The 23,048-nt window shown below is 40.3% G+C and overlaps 1 protein-coding gene across 4 annotated transcripts in view; it reads left to right on the forward strand.

Moving 5' to 3' along the window:
* DOCK10 (dedicator of cytokinesis 10) overlaps positions 1–23,048 on the forward strand; it is a gene marked incomplete at its 5' end in the record, with an annotated part of 280,108 nt that overhangs the window by 106,115 nt on the left and 150,945 nt on the right. For 3 of the 4 annotated variants that reach the window (XM_082658291.1, XM_082658290.1, XM_082658292.1), the window contains one exon: positions 19,861–19,980. In XM_082658291.1, coding sequence (XP_082514417.1) covers positions 19,861–19,980 — 120 coding nt within the window. Of the gene's footprint in view, positions 1–3,135; positions 3,241–19,860; positions 19,981–23,048 lie in introns of those variants that run through there. The other variant, XM_082658293.1, reaches the window with a different exon arrangement.

Below are 23,048 nucleotides of genomic sequence, written 5' to 3' on the forward strand. Positions count from 1 at the left end.
CTTTTGCCAATGTTAAAGGTAGCTGCAATCAACAGCTTAGCAAGGAGAGAAATGAGTCATTCTCACATTGCAGAAGTCGGGAAGTGGGAGGGACTCCAGGATAAAGAACTGTGGAGCCTAAAGAGGAATAGAGGAGAGACGAGATGCAACTGTTAGATAGAAAGAGAGGAAGTCACTTACGAGTTGCTCAAGATTATTAAATGCTTCGTTATAAGACAACATTCCTATCTTCTAAAGCTGTGAGCTAGGGATTTAGGGTAACACGAATAAGCGGGTCCCCAGATGGACCTCAGAGATTGGTGACCCCCTACCATGCACACACATTTTCTGAGTCCTTACATTTTCCTGCTGAGTGAGTCCAATTTTGTTAGATTCTCAAACAGGTCCATGATCTGAAAGGGTTGTGGAATACGACTTTCAGCTATTAAAATAGAAACATAATCATACATACTAGGGAAATCAGGTGACCCAAAAAGGCAGACTCTCATCATATAAGGAAGAAAATTAAATCTGAAAATTATGCATGTGCTATAATGTACCTGCTCATCCAACAGAGGCCAAAGAGTTACTCAGAGTGTGAACGTTGATAAGGGCGAAAGACAGACAGTGGAATTTCTATACATCCCATGACCATGGATCCAGAGGCCTTCTGCTCTGTGGAATCTTCGGATGCCTACTTAAACCAATTACAGAATAACAATATAGTTTACCTCCTCAGTTGTTATTTTTGTAGCATCTTGCTATTTTTCTCAGTTTTTGAAAGAAGCTTCCTTGGTCTCCATACTTTGGCAAGGAATGAGCGGTATCTCTTTTTGCCTGTCTTGTACAAATCTCTGCATGAGAAGGTAGAGGTGCACAAGAGGCTAGAGTCTGGGGGATACGTATGTGCATCAATTAAATCTGGTCTTCATTGGGGAAATACTATTGGGAAATGGCCTATGTCAGGATAAGGCAACCATGATAAAGATGAAGGCTTATTACAGATTAAATAATAATCAATAATGAGGCTTATTAAATAAGCAAATGGCATCTATTAGTGCCTTGTCTTTGGAACTAGCTGGTTAAGTGGGAGCTTCCTTGAGGATAGCCGCCTTCATTACAGAATCATAACTATGCTTGCAGAAGTGGCTTCTCAGGGTGAGATACGAACTTCTTACCCCATCTTGTCTAGGACCCCCTCCCCCCACACACAAAAAGGCAAGGGAGGAGCATTCAAAGCCATCAGAGGAGGCTTTCTGAGGAAGAGACATTTCAAGTAAAGACTGAAGGAAGCTGAGGAAAAGCCACATGGATACGTGGGACCATTCACTCCTAGGTGACAAGTTGGCATATCCATGGAAGACATCAGGGCCTGCACCATTAACCGTGTTGAGCTCTAGAAAGAGAAGGCAAGGCTCTGGAGCAAAAGCCCCCCACAAAACCCCCGACTCATTGTGTTTACCCATTGTTCCCTTCCTCTGGTCGCTCTCCCCATTCCCATCTGTACCCTGAGTCCTGCTTCCAGCTAAGACACGAATGCAATAGCAGCCTTGTTATTTTTCTTTCTTAAAGTTACAAACTCCCAGAATACTGAGAGCCTTTTGCAGAAATTGCTCTCCTGGTTAAGCTTCGTGCTTGCGTCCACACTGCACGTCACACTGCCCTCTGTGCGAAGATGCCCCAACAAGTGTCTGTGGAACTGACTCCCTGACAGTTACTCCCTTCAAAATGCCCCTTGCTCAGGACTCATCTCCTGGGAGAGCTGGTAGGAGCTTGTGTCTCGGTGGTTGTGAAGATCAGTCCTCAATGGAAATATTCCTTCAACCATCTTTTAAACCCCAGAGTGCTTCCTAGACAAGCAATGGTTCCTTTAGCACCTACATCACACCGATGGACACCTCCGTTGTGGGGGTCCACCCTGCAGATGAAGAAACAAACTCTTGAAGAAACTGAATGAACGTCTCCCACAACAATCGTTTTTTGGAACCCAGCTTTCTAATGTTTAATCTAATCAATTATTTCCTAGTCCTGTGGCCTCCAGATATTTCCTATCTCATGCACTTTGTAGGAAAAAGTTGGCTGCACTCCCATCTTCTGTGTGTATTTATAAATTATATAGTCCTTGCCAGTAGCTAATATTTCAAAACACAATATACATAGGGGACAGGGTTCATTGTTAAGCACAATATTTATGTCCTTCATTTATTCTTTTATTAAACAATTATATATATATACTGAGAATCTTCTGGAAACCAGGCATGGTTTTGATCACTGAAGACACAGTGAATGAAGCAAAAAAATTCCCACACTCTTGTGGCATAGACTCTAGTGGAGGATGACAGTCCGTGAGTAAAATAAGGAAAATGCATAGTAGTGTCACATGCTAGTAAGTGCCGTGGGGGAAAATAAAACAGGAAGTAGCACTGGGGTGGGTTTGAGGGGAGAGGTGCACTTTTAAATTGCCCCAGAGAGAGGGAGTAAAGATCTAAAGATTAGGGAATTAACTATTTGATTATATGTAACCATTTGACGTAGAGAATGAAGGTGTCCATGTCAATGTGTTATGTTAAATATTAGTAAAGCACAGTTTCTGTATCTAGATGACTAATATAAATAGAATTCTAATATTTTCCCCTTGTGCCTAAGTGATCCTCTTGGGCACCTCCCTGGAAAGACTGTTAATGTAATCTACGCATACATGACCAGCTGATTATTACAGTTCACCTTCGGGATCTAGCCACAGTGATAAAGTTTGGATGGCTGTTACACTGACAGACATGGCAGCCTACCGTAAATTAGCTCTTTGATTCAGTCTTGACTTGGTTCCAAGGGTGAGTTTACATCCTATGGTTTATTTAGCTGTGAGCAATTCTCTTAAACATCCAAAGTCATTTTGTGTTTTTCATCCTGCTTTAAAGCAGGTGATTAGGGAGAATAAATGCACAAAAGCGCTTCTGAACAGCTGGTAGTTACTCACTCACAGGAAGCAGTAACTTGTCGGTTTTCTTTTCCTTTCTATTCAGTTATGTTAATGTAGCATGAGCATTTCCCTTTTTACCGGAGAAGAAAAATTTGTTCGGCCTGGTGACGCTTCAGAAGCAAGAGGCTTAAAGAAATTGATATTTTTAAATATCTTGCCACTCAAATAACAATACAATGAGCTTCCGAGGAAAGGTTTTTAAACGGGATCCCAGTGAATTTTGGAAGAAGAGACGAACAATGAGGAGAAAAAATCAAGAAGAAATCCACAGATTTAGTTCTGTAGGTATCTGAATGTTGTTTGCTTTCCATCTTTTCTTAATACTTAAAAAAAAAAAAAAAAAGATTAGCTCTGGAGTGGTATGCTAACCTAGGCTATGGGCAAAGTCTTGGAACAGAATGTTCAACCCAGTTCATAAATATCCTTTTTTACTTCCATCATTATTTTTTAATTACTTCCATCATTAGTTTAAAACATATTGGAAGAGGTTGGAAGTAGCTAAAACATTACTGACTTATTTGGAATATTGGAATTACTTCCATCATTATTTTAAAACATGTTGATACAGGATTTAAATGGTTAAAATGCTACTAGGATATTCTCTGTTTTAAAGAAAAGCCTACCATTGCCTCAATTAAGACCCAATTGATGACTTGTATACAGTTGTGTGTTTTTTTTTTTTAATTTATTTTATTTATTTATTTTTGGCTGTGTTGGATCTTCGTTGTGGTGCACGGGCTTCTCATTGCAGTGGCTTCTCTTGTTGCGGAACACGGGCTCTAGGCGCCTGGACTTCAGTAGTTGTGGCACATGGGCTTAGTTGCTCCGCGGCATGTGGGATCTTCGTGGACTAGGGCTCGAACCTGTGTCCCCTGCATTGGCAGGCAGATTCTTAACCCCTGGGCCACCAGGGAAGTCCCTACAGTTGTGTTTTAAAAAAAGTATTACTGCTCTATTTTTATCATGTACCACTCATGATTTGTTTTAAAGTTCTTAGAAAGAGCAACCCAAAATAGGACGGGAAATGTAAATAAGTATTTAATTCAATGAGCCAAGGAAGAGAGGAAAAATTGGTAAGTTTTAAAGGTAGAAAGATTTGGTTTTGTCTATTGTTAAAAAATGTTTCTGCTTTAGCATTCTTAAAATGAGAAATCTGGAAACGTGTACTTATTACAGAATTCCAGATTTCTATCTGTAAGAACTATGGGTAGCTGAGTATCAGGGTGGATGGCTAGAGCTTCAGTGACTCACATGTAATGTGGCCCACTTTATATGATAAATGGCTACAACAACATGATTGGGTAGCTCTTTTTACAGGAATGTTTATTTTACCAGGTGGTTCAAGTTTTGCTTGCTTTTCTTCAAGGCAGGGGTTCTTCAGCTCAGCATACTGTCATTTTGGGTTGCAGAGTTCTTTGTTGTTTGGGGCTGTCCTGTGCATTGTACAATATTTAGTGACATCCTGGGCCTTAACCACTAGATGCTGGTGGAAAGCTCTGCCCCATTTTGACAAGCGAAAATGTCTCCAAACATTGCCAAATGTCACCTTGGGCAGGGAGGGTGATATTCCAGGTGGAGAGCTACTGCTCTAGAGGTACATAATCTTTTTGTTTATATAAACACCTTTAATCTAGAAACAGAACAGCTTTTAAAAATATATACATTTGATAATATAGTGATTGTTTATGAATAGTCATTGAATAAATATGAATAATCAAATTAATGAAGAGTCACTCAGTCTTTGATAGGCCAGAATCAGGCACGGAATACTCCGTCTCAAGTAACAGTGGTTGTCTTTATACCTACAGTCTATCTGGTGGTAATTTAATGGGAGTAGAATTTACTGGAGGTCTGGTTCATAGGATTGATGCCTTGCTATTTCTACCACAGGATCTTAGTAGTACATGTCTCCCACTGGGAAACATGGGTAATTGACCCCCTTGACCTTGGGATGTGCCCGGGTCTTTCCACTCAGTGTTTCATAATGGGAATATGCAGAGCTCAGAACCTAACCTCTTGGTCCCCACTGGCCCCACAGGATGCTCAGTTGTGACTTCTCTACCAGCCCCATAAAAGCCTCATAGGTTGTTTACCATCAGCCTGTTAGAGGATAAGTGTTTGAAAACTTGTTTGGTTTGAGATATGTTAACCTTCAGACCAGTCCCCAAAATGTTAATTTCCTAGCTGCCTTTCTCTCAGTGGAATTTAGAAGTTCCAAGGGTTATGTCACCATAGGTTTACTTCTTTTTGTGTCCACTAAAAGAGATAACACACAGAAGAATGAGTCTATCTTACAGAGCCCACACACAGGATTTGGCATTAGGACAGTCCCTGGTGCGTCTCCGTATAATGAAGCTAATCACTCCATGAATTATCTTAATTGCATTTGAAGGTATTGCTACTGAGAACTATGGGGAAAGCAGCCAGTAAGGAGGGAGTGTTTTCCCACAGCATTCAGTAGCTGTGCATTCACGTTTAATTAAGATCATTCATACAGCGATTCGCTTTCTTCTGTAGAAGGCACTGGGACTCCCTGCTGCCGTTGCCTGCCTTTGGTCCTTCTAAGATAGGCATATCTTCTTTCACAGGTTGTCTCTTCTGTTGAGTAGGGGATTGCTCAATCCATCCTTAGGTATTATCCCGGGCTTTCATTTTAGAAAAAAAAAAGAGACTCCAAGAAAGTGAAACATGTAATTAGAGGGCTAGGGGGTAATTCTGACTGTCTCGCCCACGGTCCATGTGACCTTGGGCAGGTTACTTAAATCGCTCTGAGCCTCAGCTGCCCCTTCCGTAAAATGTTCCTAACAATACCTGCCCTGTCTTAAGATTGTTTACTGGAATTCATTTCGATCATGTGGGTTCTGAACATGATTTGAACGTTGTAAAAAGTTACGAGTTGCAAGTGTTATGGAGTATTAATAAAACCAAGTAAAATGTCTCCATTTCCAAGGGCAGAGGAAGTGGGGTATAATTGTGGAGTGAGATTGTCTTTTCAGTGACGGCAGCATTGAAGCCACTGGGCTATAGGTGAATCCTTCCTCCCGGGACCCTTTTTCAATGACAGAGCCACTCAGTAGACAAAATTCTGAATTGCATCAAGCTGAGTGCTCTCGGGGGTCCCAGATCACTCTGTGTGTCAGTGAGGTTTGCCTTAGAAATGCCATTTCCCACCCTGGCTCCCACCAAAGCCCAGCTTAGCTGAAGCCCATTCAGAACCAGATTGGACTTTCCACAGCGCATTCATCTAAGCTTTTTAAAAGCTAAACCAACATCTCTAGAACTGCTTCTGAGATGCCTGGATAGGTGATAAGGAAGAAGCAATGCAAGTGTCAAAATGCCCAACAAATGAAGATAAGGCTTACAGTTAGGTCACAAAATAAAACAACGATTTCTTTTGAATTTTTGGATATACTTATATATTGTGGTGAAAGAAGAAATAATGATCGCTGGAAATAATGATCACAGATTGTGTTTTTATAATGATTGTGTGGATTTTGAATTCAACAAACCATTTCTTGCTCTAAGACAAATTTAGAAATGGTTTAGTATCAGAGTAGTCTAGAATACTTAACCGGAAGTCTGTGACTTCCTAAGTGGTATACAACCCAAACTTTATACTCTCATGACCCAGACTGACAATTCTGTTTATTTGGTTTTCTTCAAATGCTGTTTATTTAACTCTGTTGGAATTTTTTATTGTTTTGGAAGCTTCCCTTATTGATCCAGTTTTCAAGTGTCTTGTCTAAGAAATCCCTTTCCATGTTTTAATCCACTTATCACAGACAACATACGAGACAGTGCAACTGCATTATAAGAAAAGTTTGAGGAACTTACTTGCTAGATCATCAAGTAGAACTACTTCCCTTAATTTTTGAAGTGTGTATGGTGTTCTGTAGTTGAAGGTTTTCTCTTTAACTGTCTTTCTATTTTTATTTTTCTTTTTTTATCCAATCGTTCAGTATGATCTCTGGCGCATAGGGCGGAGGTTAATAAAAAGACAGTTTCCTCCCTAAGTTGCATATCCTCATGTAGAAAGATTAAATATACTATTGAATTGAGTTATGATATCAGTCATCTGTACTATCAGAAAAAAATGCAAAATTTATTTAAGTAAATGTGAGTTGTCATTTTTAAGTTGTTACTGGCTTGTGGATAATTAATCTGCAGGATTTCAAAGTGTTTAGAAGACTTTGTCTACAAATGAAAATCACTCCTCCTCTTTAGTCATAGACTGTTAGCACTTTAATAGAAAATAGAAAATTGTAGAAAACTATAGATGGAGGATGTAATCTGAAATATTTATATCTCCTACGTATGTCATTTTATTAAATGTCTTGTGCTGTTGTCTTTCAAGTCTGTTTTTTTATCTTTACTCTTCCATGTTAATGTGGACAGCTTCTCCCTGGTCATCTGTGCTTCCTTACTTACTGAGACTGTTTTATACAAACATTCACAGTTACCTATTTAGGTTACTTTACAATGAACCAGTTAGCTGAAAGGAAGCACAGGATGGGGTCCCAGGAACCAGGATGATGGTTCCAGGAAACGATGAAATGAGATGGAATCAGGGTTGGAATACAACGTAAAGCAGGGATGAATGCTATAAATGGACAGGTGGAAGGAAGCAAAGAAACAGGAGTAAACAGGGGATCTGAATTCAGTCCAGACCACAGAAATGGAGAAGTGTAAGTTGAAACTGGATCTGAGGAGTCTGCCTGTGGCTGAAGCAATAGGGAACAGCTAGCTCAGATGCTGCGTAGCTGCAGAGAAGACGCTTTCAAAGTGGACTTCGGATTAGTACCTGCAATTGAACCAAGAATGACCTTACTTTCCTCGAGACTGAGTGCTAGGAGAGGAAGCAGAGTTAAATCCAGAGAGAGACAAGGTGGAGGAGAACTGCCAAGCCAAACTGGGCAGAGCTTAGCTCCATGACAATGTTCTTTACAACTATCTGAGCAGGAGGTGGACCATTTGTCAGAGGGGGGTGGGGAGGGGGCACAGTGGACAGGAAATAACACCATGATCCCCCCATCTTTTATTTCCCAGATGACAGCAGTACAAAACTTTCTTAATGCAGACAGTCCCTCAATTGGTGGCAGGTTCCGCTGTGGTTTTTGACACAAACGTTATCTAGCATTCTCAGTTGGAAAACTTCAGTTTTCCACCTGTCTTCTCTTTCTTATGTGTCTCCTTTACTCCTCATACAAAACACTTCATTTCTGACGCCTCTGGTCACCAAATGTGTGGAGGTTTTTCCCCACACCAAGAAATTCTGTGTGGTACCAGCTGGGTGTCCTAAATTTAAATCGGTTCTAACACCGCCTACCTGGAGGTCATGTCAGATCTCACAGGTTAAGCTCAGTCCTACGAGGCTACCCCTGATCCCATGTCAGAGGCCAACCACAAGTCTAGGTTATCACCTGTGCTTCTGACCAACGGGCTATAGATTGGAGGTTCCAGCCACCCGCTCTGACTTCAGACGCCAGGTGCAAGTCCAAGTTGTTATCTGTACTTCTGATCCACTGGCTATAAATCACAGGTTCCCATGATCCCCTCTCCGGTTCGACTAATTTGCTAGAGCAGCTCACAGAACTCAGAGAAACATTTTACTTACTAGATCACTGATTTACTATAAAAGGATATAACTCAGGAACAGCCAGATGGAAGAGATGCATAGGGCAAGGTATGGGGAAAGGCACCAGTCTCCCCCAGTCTCCATGTTCACCAACCCAGAAGCTCTCCAAACACCATCCTTTTGGGTTTTTATAAAGGCTTCATTACACAGGCATCGTTGATTAAGTCATTGGCTCTTAAACACTGATTCAACCTCAAACCCCACTTGATCTCCCCAGAAGTCAGGGAGGTGGGATGGAAAGGGCCAGCTCTCTAATCACATGGTTGGTTCTCATGGAAACCAACCTCCCACCCCACCCTGTCCAAAAGTCATTCATTAACATAACAAAAAACACCTTCATCATGCTCTTAGGAAATTCCAAGGGTTTTAGGAGCTCAGTGCCATAAAGGAGGATGAAGACCAACTTTATATTTCTTATTATAAATCATAAAATCACACATTCCTTATATGATTCCTTAATATACCTTTTCATCTCCTTTTCTTCATCTTCCGTACCATTTTATAAATGTTTCTTAGTCCTCTGTGCCTACGACTTCCTCCCTTGAGGTGCCCAGTGACCTCCCACCAGCCCCCAGCCTTCTAATTTCCCTCATTGTGGAAACTGACCAAGGGAGCAGGAATAGTACCCAAGCTACAGCTCTATTGTAGAACCTTCCCAATAGGAAAAAAAAAAAGCGTTTCTGATTCTTATTCCTGCAAAGCTATGACCTTTGCTGGTAGAGTGTAGTGGAGGGGACCAAAGGCTTTATCCTGAGCTGGATTGAAATATCAGTTGTTCTATCAAGTTGCTGAGCAGGTCCTCAGATTCCAAGTTTCTGCATTTGTAAAATAAAGCAATGATGACCTCTTCTAGGCTTGATATGAGTATTCAATGAGAGAAAGTGTTAAACACTTACTATAGGCCTTGCCATTTGATCATGATAATAGTAGTAGGAAAATAAAAGCTATCATTAGCATATATGGGGTAAATGATAAAAAATGGTAGTGTCTAAAGTTACTATTAGTATTAAATTGTTTGGTGTGACTATGTTATTTCTACAAGTAAAAACACATGAATTGGTTTTAATACAACAAATATAGCAAATGTTTTCTCTTAAGCTGAAAATGACAGAATGAAGGAAGGTGATACAGGGCCAGCAATGGCTTAGAGACACCTGGTCGGTCATCTCTAACACAACTTCCAATGCAACCTGGCACCTCCTATAGAGACAAAATTATAGTTTGTGACAACATCAGCACTGAAAGCAAATGTGGACATAAACTTATTTTTTGGCCCCAGTTGCTCTGGTGACATCAGAGAGGGATGATTAGAATGGATTAGGCTTAGTGGAAAATTAGAGATGAAGGCTTCACTGAGTTTATCACCTTGGAAAACCAAGAAGGTATTTGTCCCCCATTCTCAGGATGCATGATACCTGATATATTTTTTATAGAGTAGGATGACGTTGGAATTCATTAGTAACACATGAGTTTACTAAACCTACATCCTGTACTTCAAGGAGTCATTGGCTACAGGAGAGGTTCTCCTTTAAGATGATTCAAATCCAAACAAAGGTAAGTTGAGGAAATAATAGTCCCTTATTGTAGGCGCTGCTCCTTGTATTATATCATTTTAGATTCTTTTAGATGCAAGCAGAAGAGAGCTTCCCTGGTAAACAAACACATCCAGAGAAGGGAACAGAGGAAGAATGGAGAGACAGGCTGGGCAAAGAACAAGAATGGACTTAGAGCAGCTCGGGGCAGTGGGAAACAGGGATGGTCTTGGTGTTTGGAACTAATGGACGGTCATGTGGGATTTTGGCATCTCTCCTTCAAGATTCAGAGTCCTGGCGGGAAGTGTTGAATGGGCTGGGGTCACATGCCCTTGATCACGGAAAAACAGGACTTTTTAAATTATCAGACCCACCGACACTGCTCTTTACAGGGAAGGAGAAAGAAGTACCCCCTCAGAAGGAAATTAACATGCTAGTACTAAAAGAAAGCAGGATGGATGTTACTTAGGTCAAAAAACAACAAATGTCCACTATTGATATTCAGTTCCAAGTAGCCAAAGGTTAAGAAAGGAAATAAAAGAATGAGCTGACCAATCATTATGGGAAGATTTATTGAACATATATAATTCATGTTGTTGACAGGACTATTTACATTCGTGTATTTGTGACATGTATGTGTTTATGTACATACACACATACATACCTCTCACATTTGACTCATTTGTGTGCCTGTTAAAGTACTAAAATAGTATCAGAGTTTAAGCTGGTGGCAGCTTTCATCACAGACTTTATATAAATTAATCTAAAAATCCTGGCAGCTGGCTCAAAGGCGTTAATTTCCCTGGTGTCAGGTGGACTTGTAATTGGGTTGTGATGTATTTTTAATGATATTTATTATCTTTCAAGTGTTTCTAGAAAACTAAATGAGACGTAATTTAATTTGATTTAGATCTTCTTTCCTACTTCTTTACAAGTACCAGTGTTAGGCAAAGAAGCAGGCACTTTTCTGTTTTCATTTTCGGAGCAAAAATGAGTGAATTTTGACATGCTCCTAAGGGATATATGTTGTTAAATTGCCTTAAAAGAGAAAATAAGACTGAAAAGATTTAAATTCAGATTGAAACTATACCTTATTTCATTCTATAAATCTCTTCGGGTCCTTAATTTTCCTAATGAAATTAAGGGTTAATAGAATATCCTGATTTTTCTAACTATAATGTTTGTGTTGAATATGATGACTAATCATCCTTCGTATTTGCAAACAACTTTGTAATTTACCAAGTTTAACCTGCTTTATATCACTGAAATGGACTAGGACATTTACAGAGTTACTTTTGGCTGATTTCTTCTGAGATCTATGTCCGTTTTTGTTACCAAGGGAACTGTTTCCAAATTCAGCTTAATCTGAGTTTGCCCAGCTGCACAGCTCTTAACTTTGACTTAACTGGTGTTTATCCATTCTCATGAAACTGTGGGGTTGAAGACAGAGAGAAGGTTAAAGGGTCAGCATAAGATGGCTTATTCCTTACTTAATCATTTCCTTTTTGGTAAGAAAAGTTCATCTTGCTTTCTGAAGCTCAACCAGTAGAGAAGTTGTCCAGTGGAACTCCCTTTGATGAAAGGCTGAATTAAATCTGTCACAGGACCACAGGCTGACAGCTGTGGCCGTGGATCCAGCTGTGTGGGGTCTTCGCAAATTTCTTGTTTGTTTTAAACACAGGTAGTGTGGAAGTTGGTTCCATTCCAGTTGCACTAAGGCCAAAGGGCCCTGGATGAACTTGAGATCTAAAGAATCCATGTGTCATTTAGATCTCTTAGTTTCTTTAAGAAATGTAATCAGTCATCTTGATAACATTGAAATTAATTAACAGCTGTGTTGTTTCTAATTTGTTTGGAGATGTCGAGATTGGTATTTTTTTTTTTAGGGTCTGTCTAAAGACCGTGTGGACCCTCACTGTTCCCTATTTGCCTGTAGGTCAAGATGTGACGAGAATGTTTAAGTAATTGGCATGTCATGCCCTACTAGAGCCTTCTGTACTGGTCCTGAAGTGCACACCTATTTTTATTTGTTTTTCTGGGTCATTAGCCTGGATGGATAATATTGTCAGCTGATGAAGGCATTCAGATATAAACTTAATTCTGTTATAAATACTAAAATTAGAATAAAGATTCAGATATCTGAAAGCGACAGGGGTGGTTGAGGAAAATAGAGGAAGTCTAGACTAGCATCACAGTAGACACTGCATGTCACAGAAAAAATATGAAACATCTCAAAGGTAGGGGAAAAAACTCTTTGCATAATACTCTTTCTTGAAAAGATCAGATTTTTTTGAAAAGCAGAACCAAGGAAGTGGTTCAGATCAGACTAACTAGAGTAACCCTAACGGTGAGTAACCAGTGCTTGGCTTCCTAATGACACTTAACATTTACAGCACAGACATGTGGCCCCAAACACAAGGGGTTTGCTATAGAGATTGTTCTCCATTTCTCATCCCATCAAACCCTTTTCCTGATTTTAGTCCTTAGCGATCCTATTAACTCCTTATTGCTCACAAACTTGACTTGCATGTGTGTAGGTTAGAGCTACAGAAAGAAATTCTAAATATCTTTTGATAAAACTTTGTTGTCTAGGTATTTATCTTGGCAAAGCTAATGAGTTTAATACTAAACTAATCCTAAATTTAATCCTTTTCTTTTGATCTGAAAATATAAATACAAGAAAATATTTTCTAGGTTGGTTTCTCAAGGAAAATAAAAGGCAGACTTTCAAAGTCACTTTCATTTGCTGATGTACATAATTAGATTGCCTTCCTTCTTCCTGCCGGTCATAGAGCGGCCTGACTTGATTCAGAAGACACAGAGGAGATGCTGCCCTTTCCTAAATTTCAGTGCTTTTCCTTATGCTTTTACCTCTTTTGCTTCCAGTAGAACCACTGATTATCAAGGTTTATTTGTTTGTTTGTTTGCTTTTTAAGGAAATTTAGATAACAAACATAAAAGCATGTAGGACAGTTTCTGGGACATGAAGAATTTAGTATCACCAGTTTGATTAGTTGGTTGGTTTGACTTGGTGTTGGGATATATTTGGGGTTAAACATATATGGTAATTTTCAATCGTTTTCGAATAAAGAAAAATCTATATTTGCCTCGCTTTTGGTGGTTCACTTAACACCCTCACATACTTCATCTCTTTGATCCTTATGACAACACTGCTGTAAGCAGGAAGTTGCCCTTTGATTCCTTTGAGTCAGTCTCTCTAAGTCTCAGTTTAAATGACTGTCCAAGTTACTTAGCTGGGAGGTAAAAGACCCTGGACTTCGAACTAGAAATTCTGACTTTTAATCCTTTGCAAGAGTGGCCAATGCACAGAGCTGCTTAAGTAACTTACCAAATGTTTCTGGTTCCCTACAGAGCTCAAAATACTTTTGTTAATAAATTGCTAATTGTTCTTCCCTTTCTTGCTGACATTAGCTTCTAGAATCACATACATAATCTGTAGTTATTTTTCCTGGTCTCTTTTCACCAGTGTTTTATTTCTCTTTTTTTAATTACTTCAAGTTGTTAGTGGTTGAACTTTCATGTGCTTTTCTACTTTCCCTCTTTGGTGTGTTTTCAAAGGGTAAACAATTTTAAAACCAAGCAACTCCCCAGTGTTTTCAGAGACATGAGAGTTTTGAAAGGCCAAGTTCATTTTTCACCATGATGAAAGAAATATATGTTCATTACAGAAGATTTGGAAAATGCAAAAATTCAAAATGACAAAATCCTAAACATCATAGTCCCATCTAAATATAATTGATAATATGTGGATACAGATTTCTAATTCTTTTCTTTAATTTTTAAAAATTTTGTGCAGTTATTCAGTGTGCAGTATTTATTCCTACTTTTACTTAACAATACATAAGCAATTTTGCTTGTCATTGCAAACTTTAAAACCTCAGTTTTAATGAGCATGTACTGTTTCTTAGAATGGATGTGCCATAATTTCCTAATCATTCTTTACCTTTAATAATTTATTGTTTCCCATATTTAGCTCTGCTGGTCCTTCAGGCTTTATTACCCCTGAGAGATCTAGCTTTTCTGGACTCAATTCTAATGTCATAATATGTGTGAATCTAGAACCATTGTCAGGATGCATTTGACTTCCTTTCCTTCCTCCTTTCATTGTCTTCTTTCCCTTTGCAGCAATACTTGCCATCTTGATCATGGACCCCAACCTCCTCACGTTTCCCCACGAAAGCCAATCACATGCAAAATGTTGTGAGCTAACTAGCTTTACTGAATATTTGAAGAGTTACAAGGAGAATTACAGCATGTACCACACAATTTTTCACTGATTCTTTTCCAACTCCTATCCTATTTTCAGTATCCTTCCCAAAGCCCATTAAAGCACTAAGCCTTTCTCCACTACATACGATTCTTGGAAAATATGAATCGCTTTTTGTGAACAACAACTCTGGTGTCTTCACCTTTTAGATATAGCCTCCACCAGCCTGCCTGCCTTTCTTAGCCCTCTTGCATTAAAGTGGAGAGATTTTCTCCATCTTGTTACAAAGGTAATATTGCAATGATATCCTTGTATACTTCTTGGATTATATGTGTGATTATTTCTTTAAAATAGAGTCCCAGAAAAGGAATTCCTGGATGAAAGGATATAAACTTATTTACTCAACAGATATTTATTGAGCACCTATTATTTGCTCTCTGTACACATTAAATTTACAATACAGGTGCCTTAAATCCATGACTAGTGGAAATTTAAAACTCACAGCCTTTATCTACTTAACACTTATGTAATGAGTACTATGGGTATAGTTTTGTTCTAAGAGCATAACAGATATTACCTCATTCAGTCCTATGATCTAACTCCTACTAAAATGTCCATTTTACAGATTGGGAAACTAAGGCACAGAGATTCTAACATGCCCAAAGTTCCATAGCCTGTAAGTGGCAATGCCAGGACCAGGAGCCCAGGAATTCTGGTTCTAGAGTGCATGTTACACTCTCTGTTGCATCTCAACATAGAAAACCTATAATCACACTTCCCTAAAATGAGGCTGCGTGGTCTAGGTTATTTCTTAGATTCTGGAGAGATGTCTAGGTTGATCATGTAGTCATTTGACTTTTTTCAGTGTTACATACTTCAAATGCTTAGACCTTCAGTGTCATTTCTACATTCATTTGCTTTTGAATTATAATTATGAAAATAATTCAGACCTTTGTGGTAGCACACCATGTTCTTGAAATTAGAGTCTTAAGCTAAAGCATGGACAGTCTGCTTGTTTCGTACCAGTAAACAGCTCCTGGCAGCTCAGGTTGTTACCAAGATGGCAGGTTCACCAATTCCAAGGCTTAGATTTGCGTTGGCGTTCCATGAAAAGTTGTGGAATAAGGAGAGGGGAAGAAAGCATTTGTTTTTGTGACAGGAGCCCATTCTTCTGCTGTGAAGTCGAATTGAAAGAGAGCTGTGGATCTGGGGGAGTAGATCAAACAAATGTCTTAATACTATATCAAAAGAATAGCCCTATTCCCACATCAGTGCAGCACCAGCCCTGCCACATAATGACGGGCACTGGTGGTTGCCTTTTCCCATGCCTGGAATGATTTTAGAACAGCTAATGAAATTCATTACTCATTTGAGAGAAAAAGAGTAAGAGTAAAAAGCACTATAAAAGTCCAATCCAATTCAGGGTAATCTTGGCACATACCTTATCCCAGTTGGTGCATTTCCAAAGGAAAGAGGCACATTAAATTCAGGAGGGACAACCCAACTGTTGTAAAGCTGTAAATCAATGCTTCTCAGTTCCCAGTTTCACTCAAAATCTCTGTAAGGAGCAGTAGTGAGAAATTAACCGATCCCATCATCTTTGTATACATCTGTCTCTTTGACCAAAACATGGAACTGACAGCTCTCTTGCTCCAGAGAAGACTACTGGTTGCATAGCCTGGATTCTCACCATCACAGATGCATAAAGCATCCTCGGCGAGCATTGCCAAATTCTAAGCTCTAGGTACTGTGGAAGATATCACTATTATTTTTATTTATGAACCTCATATTCCCCAAATTATGAAACATTGAATATCTTGAACGTTGCACACTATTTAACAAATTCCCTGGAAAGATAGAATTTTACTTATCCCCCAGAGGTCAAAACTTAATAAATGATATGAAGCAGATCTGCTAGGCTTTGCAGCCCCAAGTCAGGATAACCTCAGTGCAACATTTTAAACAGGAAGGGCTTAGTAAACCTCCTTCGTTAATTGGCTGGCATGTCATAGCCTGAAGTGAATGACTAAAAATATACCTTCCAACAGGTGCTTACAGGCTATGCCATTTATTGTGTGTATCAAGGAGAGTTTAGGATTTACATTTCCTGTGGTTTTATTAATAACCAGTGACTTGTGAACTCTGATTTTCCTATTGTACTAATTTAGGTGGGATTCATTTTAGGTGGAGTTTAGGCCCTAGTAAAAATAAATAAACAAGTAAATAAGTAAATAAATAAATAGAAAGATCTTTGAAGGTCTTGACCTGCGGTTGTTTATTAACGCTTAAGTTTTCGACTAATGGGAGATAAAACTAAAATGACAGTGAGGGGTTTCCCTGGTGGCGCAGTGGTTGGGAATCCGCCTACCAATGCAGAGGACGTGGGTTCGTGCCCTGGTCCAGGAAGATCCCACATGCCGCGGAGCGGCTAGGCCCGTGAGCCATGGCCGCTGAGCCTGCACGTCCGCGTCCGGAGCCTGTGCTCCGCAACGGGAGAGGCCACAACAGTGAGAGGCCCGCGTACCGCAAAAAAAAAAAAAAAAAAAAATGATAGTGAGAACAAGACTGTAGAAGGCCTTCTAAAACATCCTTATGTCATTTGCCTTTTTTTTTCGAGGCTTTCTCCATTTTATTTCTTTGGGAAAAGCAAACGAAGTCTTTCCATCGCATGTGGTAGAGATATAATTTCATATATAATTTATTTTGTGTTTGGAAATCCCAAAGCTGAGTCTGTTCATATTTTTTTCTATTTTTTTTTTTTTCCTACTAATGCCTCCTCTTTCCCCTGCCCCTCTGGCCCAGGCCCAGATTCTGGGGCAGGTGCTGTGAAGGGTGAGTGGGAATGGGCATGATTGCCAGGACAGCCCTCCACCCAGCTCAGAGATCTGGTGAGGGGCACCGGAAGAGGCTGTGCAGAAGGACAGAGGCCACAGGGGCACTCCTGTTTTTGTGGCGGATGCACATCTCATTAAACAGTCACCAGTCATGGGAGGAGGCTGGTCAGGGGTCGGGGGATTGCTGACAGTAGTTAAACCTATAAATCCCAACGCACACTAAGCCACACTCCCACACTCCTATGCATGTTGGTGTGAAGAAGGGAGAGAAAAGGGAAAGTGTTAGTAATCACATCATGAACTGTTGGTAGAAGGACATCAGACACTTGAGCTGAAGAAACAGTGAGGAAATGGGGCTTACCAACCAACTCGATGGCGGAGATAAGAGCTTCCTGACCGTTTTACAGTGCATTCTGTTTTATTTGCTACGTCCCATACACAAACACAATATTAAGGGGGGGAAAAGAGATTCCAGAATAAGCCAGGTGTTTCAGACTTGAAGGCTTATTGGGGTAGCTGGTAATATATTATAAATGTGACATCGTGATAAAAATGAACTTATTTACAAAACAGAAACAGGCTCACAGACTTAGAGAATGAACTTACGGGTACCAGGAGAGGAAGGGTGGGGGGATGGGATAGTTAGGGTGTTTGGGATTGACACGTACACGCTGCTATATTTAAAATGGATAACCAGCAAGGACCTACTGTATAGCACAGGGAACTCTGTTCAGTATTATGTAACAACCTAAATGGGAAAAGAATTTGAAAAAGAATAGATACATTTATATGTATAACTGGATCACTTTGCTGTACACCTGAAACTACCACAACATTGTTAATCAACTATACTCCGATATAAAATAAAAAGTTTAAAAAAAGGTTTTTTACATGTGACATTGCAGGGTAAGAGGTGATAGGCTACTGAGGTCTGTTGCTGACCTGGAGTGAAATACCACTACTCAGAGACATTCAAAGCCAACTAAAATCATTAAGATAAGTGAGCCAAAACAAACGTCTGCAGCCTGCATTTGCCTCTTGAGCTATCAATCTGTGCTTCTTGGAATTAATTTTTGCCTGGGAAAATAGGGAATTGGAACCTAAAAGAAGTCTAAAATAGAATAATTATATCAAAAGGCAGGGAAAGGATGCAAGAAGGACTTTTTTTTCAATTACCCATCATGCCATAGTGTCTCTGTATCTTCTACTTGAAAATATTGAATGTCTCACAGCTTTCACTAAATGGATTATGTTGGGCAACTAAATTTCTTCTTTCCTCCAAGCGTGAAGTCCTGTGTTTTTATTTGCTAAATCAGCAATCTTCATTGAAGGGCCCCTCCAGAGAGGATATTCACCTTTCATCATCCTCAGTTTCCTCAAGCATTTGTAAAATGGGTTTGTTTTTGTTCTGTTTCGATGCAGAAAGTACATGGAAATCCATGTTGTTGGCCCACTGTGTTACATTTTGTTTTGTTTTGTTTTTTATAGTTGGAAAAAAACATTGACTGCTGCTTTGAGGAGCTCATTAGCAGTTATTAAAATGTTGGTAACAGTTTCTGGAGCTTTACCAGCAGAGATCTTCCAAAGAAGACTTTAGAAGTTGAAGCTAAATCTGTGGGCTTTGCAGAGCGGGGAGGGGTGGGGTTGGTGGGAAAGTGTCTGCTGATGTCATTGACATGAAAAATAAAATAATTTTTTATTTCATTTATGAGATCACTTTAGCATGCAGATTTCACGTTGACCACTCCAGCTTCCAGGAGCCCAAAAATAATCCAAACAATGATCCTTTTTTATTTAGGCTGCATGAATGCTTCATCCAAGGGCTAAGGGAACTTAGACTGTGTACTTAGTCTTCAGTAATATTTTATTATTTATTTTGGGCTCCATCTTTCTCACTTTGTGAGTTCTATACAGTTTGGTGTAAACATATCAACTGTAGAATGAAACAACCACCTTTCTCCCACTGGCATTTTAAATATCTCTCGGGCAGCTTCTTTGAGGGAGGTGTCTTTCCCCTTGGCTTTAGGAGTTTAATGTGGTGAGATTATCTAGCTATTTTTTCAGACTCTTCTCCATTTTCACCACACTGTTTCCATATTAACTGTGTTGTTCAATCCTACTAAAGAATTACCCAACTTCTCTCTATATTGGCAAAGAGGCTCAGAGCCAAGCAATTAATCCTGACACAGGATCCAAGTTTTAGTGACGACGAAGACAGTCTGTGTTACTTAGATTGCTAGCAGGGAGCCAACAGCTTAAAATAGACCCAAGTAGACCTCACAAGGAAGTATCTAATTCACGAAAATTGATGATAATCATCATAATACTATAGCAAGTAAGGAGAAGGCCTTTCTCCACATTAACAAAGATCAGGTTTACATAAACATCTACTCTGTGGATGTGACAAGGCTGAACGCCATGTGCACTGGAGGCTTGGCGCTTAAATTACTGAGTGAGATGTCAGGTATTTCAAGATCTTCTCATATTATTTCAGATCTGGAAATAATAGTTATGTGGCTTTGCCCCAAATGCCTGCAGTCTCCATGACTCTCTTAGAAGGGTTGCACGATATCAGAGCTTTGGTGATTCTAAGAAATGAAATCCAACCAGATGTTGAGAAAAAGCAAGATTCTCCGTTTCGGTGGTTAATACAATATTTTCTTTGTCTACAGCAAGAAAAGCCCAGGCTTCTCCAGCCTTTGGATTATGAAACTGTCATTGAAGAACTTGAAAAGACCTATCAGAATGATCCCCTTCGAGATCTCCTGTTCTTCCCCAGTGACGACTTTTCAGTAAGTGTTGTCTTTTCAAGCCATCTAAGTTCAGGGGGGCCCCACAAGGGGATAGTAGATCCTCCCAAATTGTGTCCCTGTCTTTCCTTATAGATTTGGGGAGCTCAGCCCTCTTCCTGTGGTCACCCTACATCACCGTCATCACAGATGGAACGCATATCCAGTATAGAAAGTGCCCAAGGTCTTCTAAAGTTGGAAGATTGGAGGCTCAGTGATAATTGTGGCCACACGGGATGGAAGGGGCATGGGGAGCTGCCTGGCTCCAGGTGGTACTTGTGTCCCTGCCAGTATCTTGGTTTCTAACCACTTACCTAGCCTCACAGAACACTTCCTCCCTTAGGCCATTTGTAACTGAAAGCTTCCAAGCAACTGGAACCAACCAAAGGCAGAGGCGGGGGCACAAAAGATGTAGGTCTTAAAAATCACCCTTAATCGTGGTTGTCCCTTGCTTAGCCTTGTGGGCAAGGAAAGGTAGGCAAGCGCATCTTCACGGAAGGATTTGTGATCTGAGATGTGTCCCATTTAGGGTGATGCTCACTGGCACACAGAACGCTCCAGAGGGTGGTGCAGGGAATGAATAAAAAGGAAATTCATTTTGGAGACAAGCACAGTAAAGTTATGGACGATGAGCACGCATGTGTCCCAAGCATTCCGTCTGTGGTCATCTGAAGCATGTTTAATTTGTTAGTGAATATCTATATAAACAGAGATCTCAATGGGCAGATGGTAACCTTTCCTTTTTTTGTAAGAGAAAGGTAGTCTCAGACATCACAAAAATGAACATCTTTTTTGTGTGTGTGGATATAATTTCTTTCTTTTTTTTTAACATCTTTATTGGAGTATAGTTGCTTTACAATGTTGTATTAGTTTCTGCTGTATAACAAAGTGCATCAGCTATACGTATACACATATCCCCATTATCCCCTCCCTCTTGCGTCTCCCACCCACCCTCCCTATCCCACCCCTCTTGGTCACAAAGCACCGAGCTGATCTCCCTGTGCTATGCAGCTGCTTCCCACTAGCTGTCTATTTTACATCTGGTAGTGTATATATGTCCATGCCACTCTCTCACTTTGTCCCAGCTTACCCTTCGCCCCTCCCCGTGTCCTCAAGTCCATTCTCTGCGTCTGCGTCTTTATTGCTGTCCTGCCCCTCGGTTCTTCTTAAAGCAGATGAAAAAGCAGCTCTGAGGTAACCTGTGGCACAGCCACTGTCAGTGGAAACCTCTGACGAGTTGCTGGGGCCCCAGGGCTTCCACTTCCTCAAACAGCCTCAAACTTCCATTCCTTCTCTTATCTTGGGGGCAGATCTGGCTTCTGGTTTCTAAAGGTTCATTTTTTTCACCTTTCTCCTTGAATTAATAAAAAAGAGCTGTGTGGAAGTCAACAATTTTCTGTTCCAAGTACCGAGAATGATGGAAAGAAAGGAGACAGATTTGTAGACAGGGAAAAGAAACTCTTCCCATCTGTTTTTCAGACTTTTAAATGTCTCTCGCTTGAGTGTTTGACACACTTTAAAAGAGGCTTATCTTGGACAGAAATCTTGTTTCCGTGATGGGACGGGGCCACGGGGCCTGAACTGCAAGCACAAAGTTGAACCACGTTTTACTTTTTAATTCTGCATCCTCATTTTCTTTCAGACCGAGGGTAAACCTTGAAACAGTCTCTTTCTGTCAAACAGCACACACACAAACAACTTGACACTTGGAGCCCCTTTTCTTCTAGCTCTGTTACTCAGAAATATGGTCAAAAGCTACTCCAAGTTCCCCCAGCTCAAGAAGAGAATGGGGGCATGTAGATGCAATGTAACATTTGTACTGAATTTGAATTCATTTTTTGGCATCTTTCCACACTCATTTAAGTTAAGACTGGTCTGATTGCTCTGTGTCCTTTGCTATTATCCTTAATTGTGTAAACAGAGCATATAATAAGTGCTTTGTTATTTTCCCAATGTAAACATTCCAATAAATACACGGAATTCTTTTATCTTGGCCTTGCTTAAGACCCACCTGTGGCCACCCCCATTGCCTTCAAAACAAAGGGCAAACACTGTAGTATTTCCCGAGGGCTTCTCCATGACCTGGTCCTTGCCCATTTCTCAAGGCCATGGTCTTCCACCCCAACCCAACCCCCCACCCTGTCATACACAGTCACCCTCATCCCCAACTGGGGTAACATGCTAGCACAATTCTGAACGTAACATTCTATCACCCCATACACGATGTCCTTCCTTTATTCATTCAACAAATATAGAAGGTATAATACCAAATGTTAGGTATTAAAATATCTCAGAATGGGGAGACAGCAGTGATTAGACAGAAATATCCTAGTTTTAATGAAGCTTACCTTCTGGTGGGAGGAATCAGGCAAAAACCAAATAAGTAAATAAATTAATTAGCAAGATAATTCAGATAAAGACCAGTTCTATGAAGAATGAACGGGGCCGAGTAATAGAAGTAACGAGGGGAAGAACTGAGCCGGACTGGATGATCAAGGGCACCTCTGACAAGCTGACATTTGAGCTGAGCTCTGAATTCCCAAAGAAGACCAACCCTGCTAAAGCCTGGGGAAGGAAGGAGGGTTTGGGGCTGCAGGAAGCTGCTCTGAAGGCCCAGGAGAGGTCTGGGTGGACAGCCAGAGTGGTCAGAGTTGAGGTCAGGCAAGGACAAGATAAGACATTTGCATCTTATTCGAAAGGCAAGTGGCGAGTCACTGGAGTGTTTCAAGAAGGGGGACGAGTGACCTGGTGCATGTTGTTAAAAGCTCATCTGGCCTCTGCAGGGAGAGCACATAACAGGGTGTAGAAGTAGCTAGGAACCGGCTGGCAGCGTGGCTCCCAATTGGCAGGTGGTCAAGAGACGTTTGATGCCACCCTATCATCAGAAAATATTGTGTTAGACAAACAGCTCAATTTTCATTTCCATGAAATGATATTTTCACAAACTAAAGGAGAGTATTGAATATTATTACCACGTAAAGTTGCCAGTTTTTGAACAACATTCAGATGGATTGGTTTCCTGCTTTCCTACTCTACAGAGGAAGGGTTGACAAACAATGGCTCATGGGTGG

Source organism: Grampus griseus (genome assembly GCF_964374135.1).
Source record: "Grampus griseus genome assembly, chromosome: 7".
Lineage (NCBI taxonomy): Eukaryota > Metazoa > Chordata > Mammalia > Artiodactyla > Delphinidae > Grampus > Grampus griseus.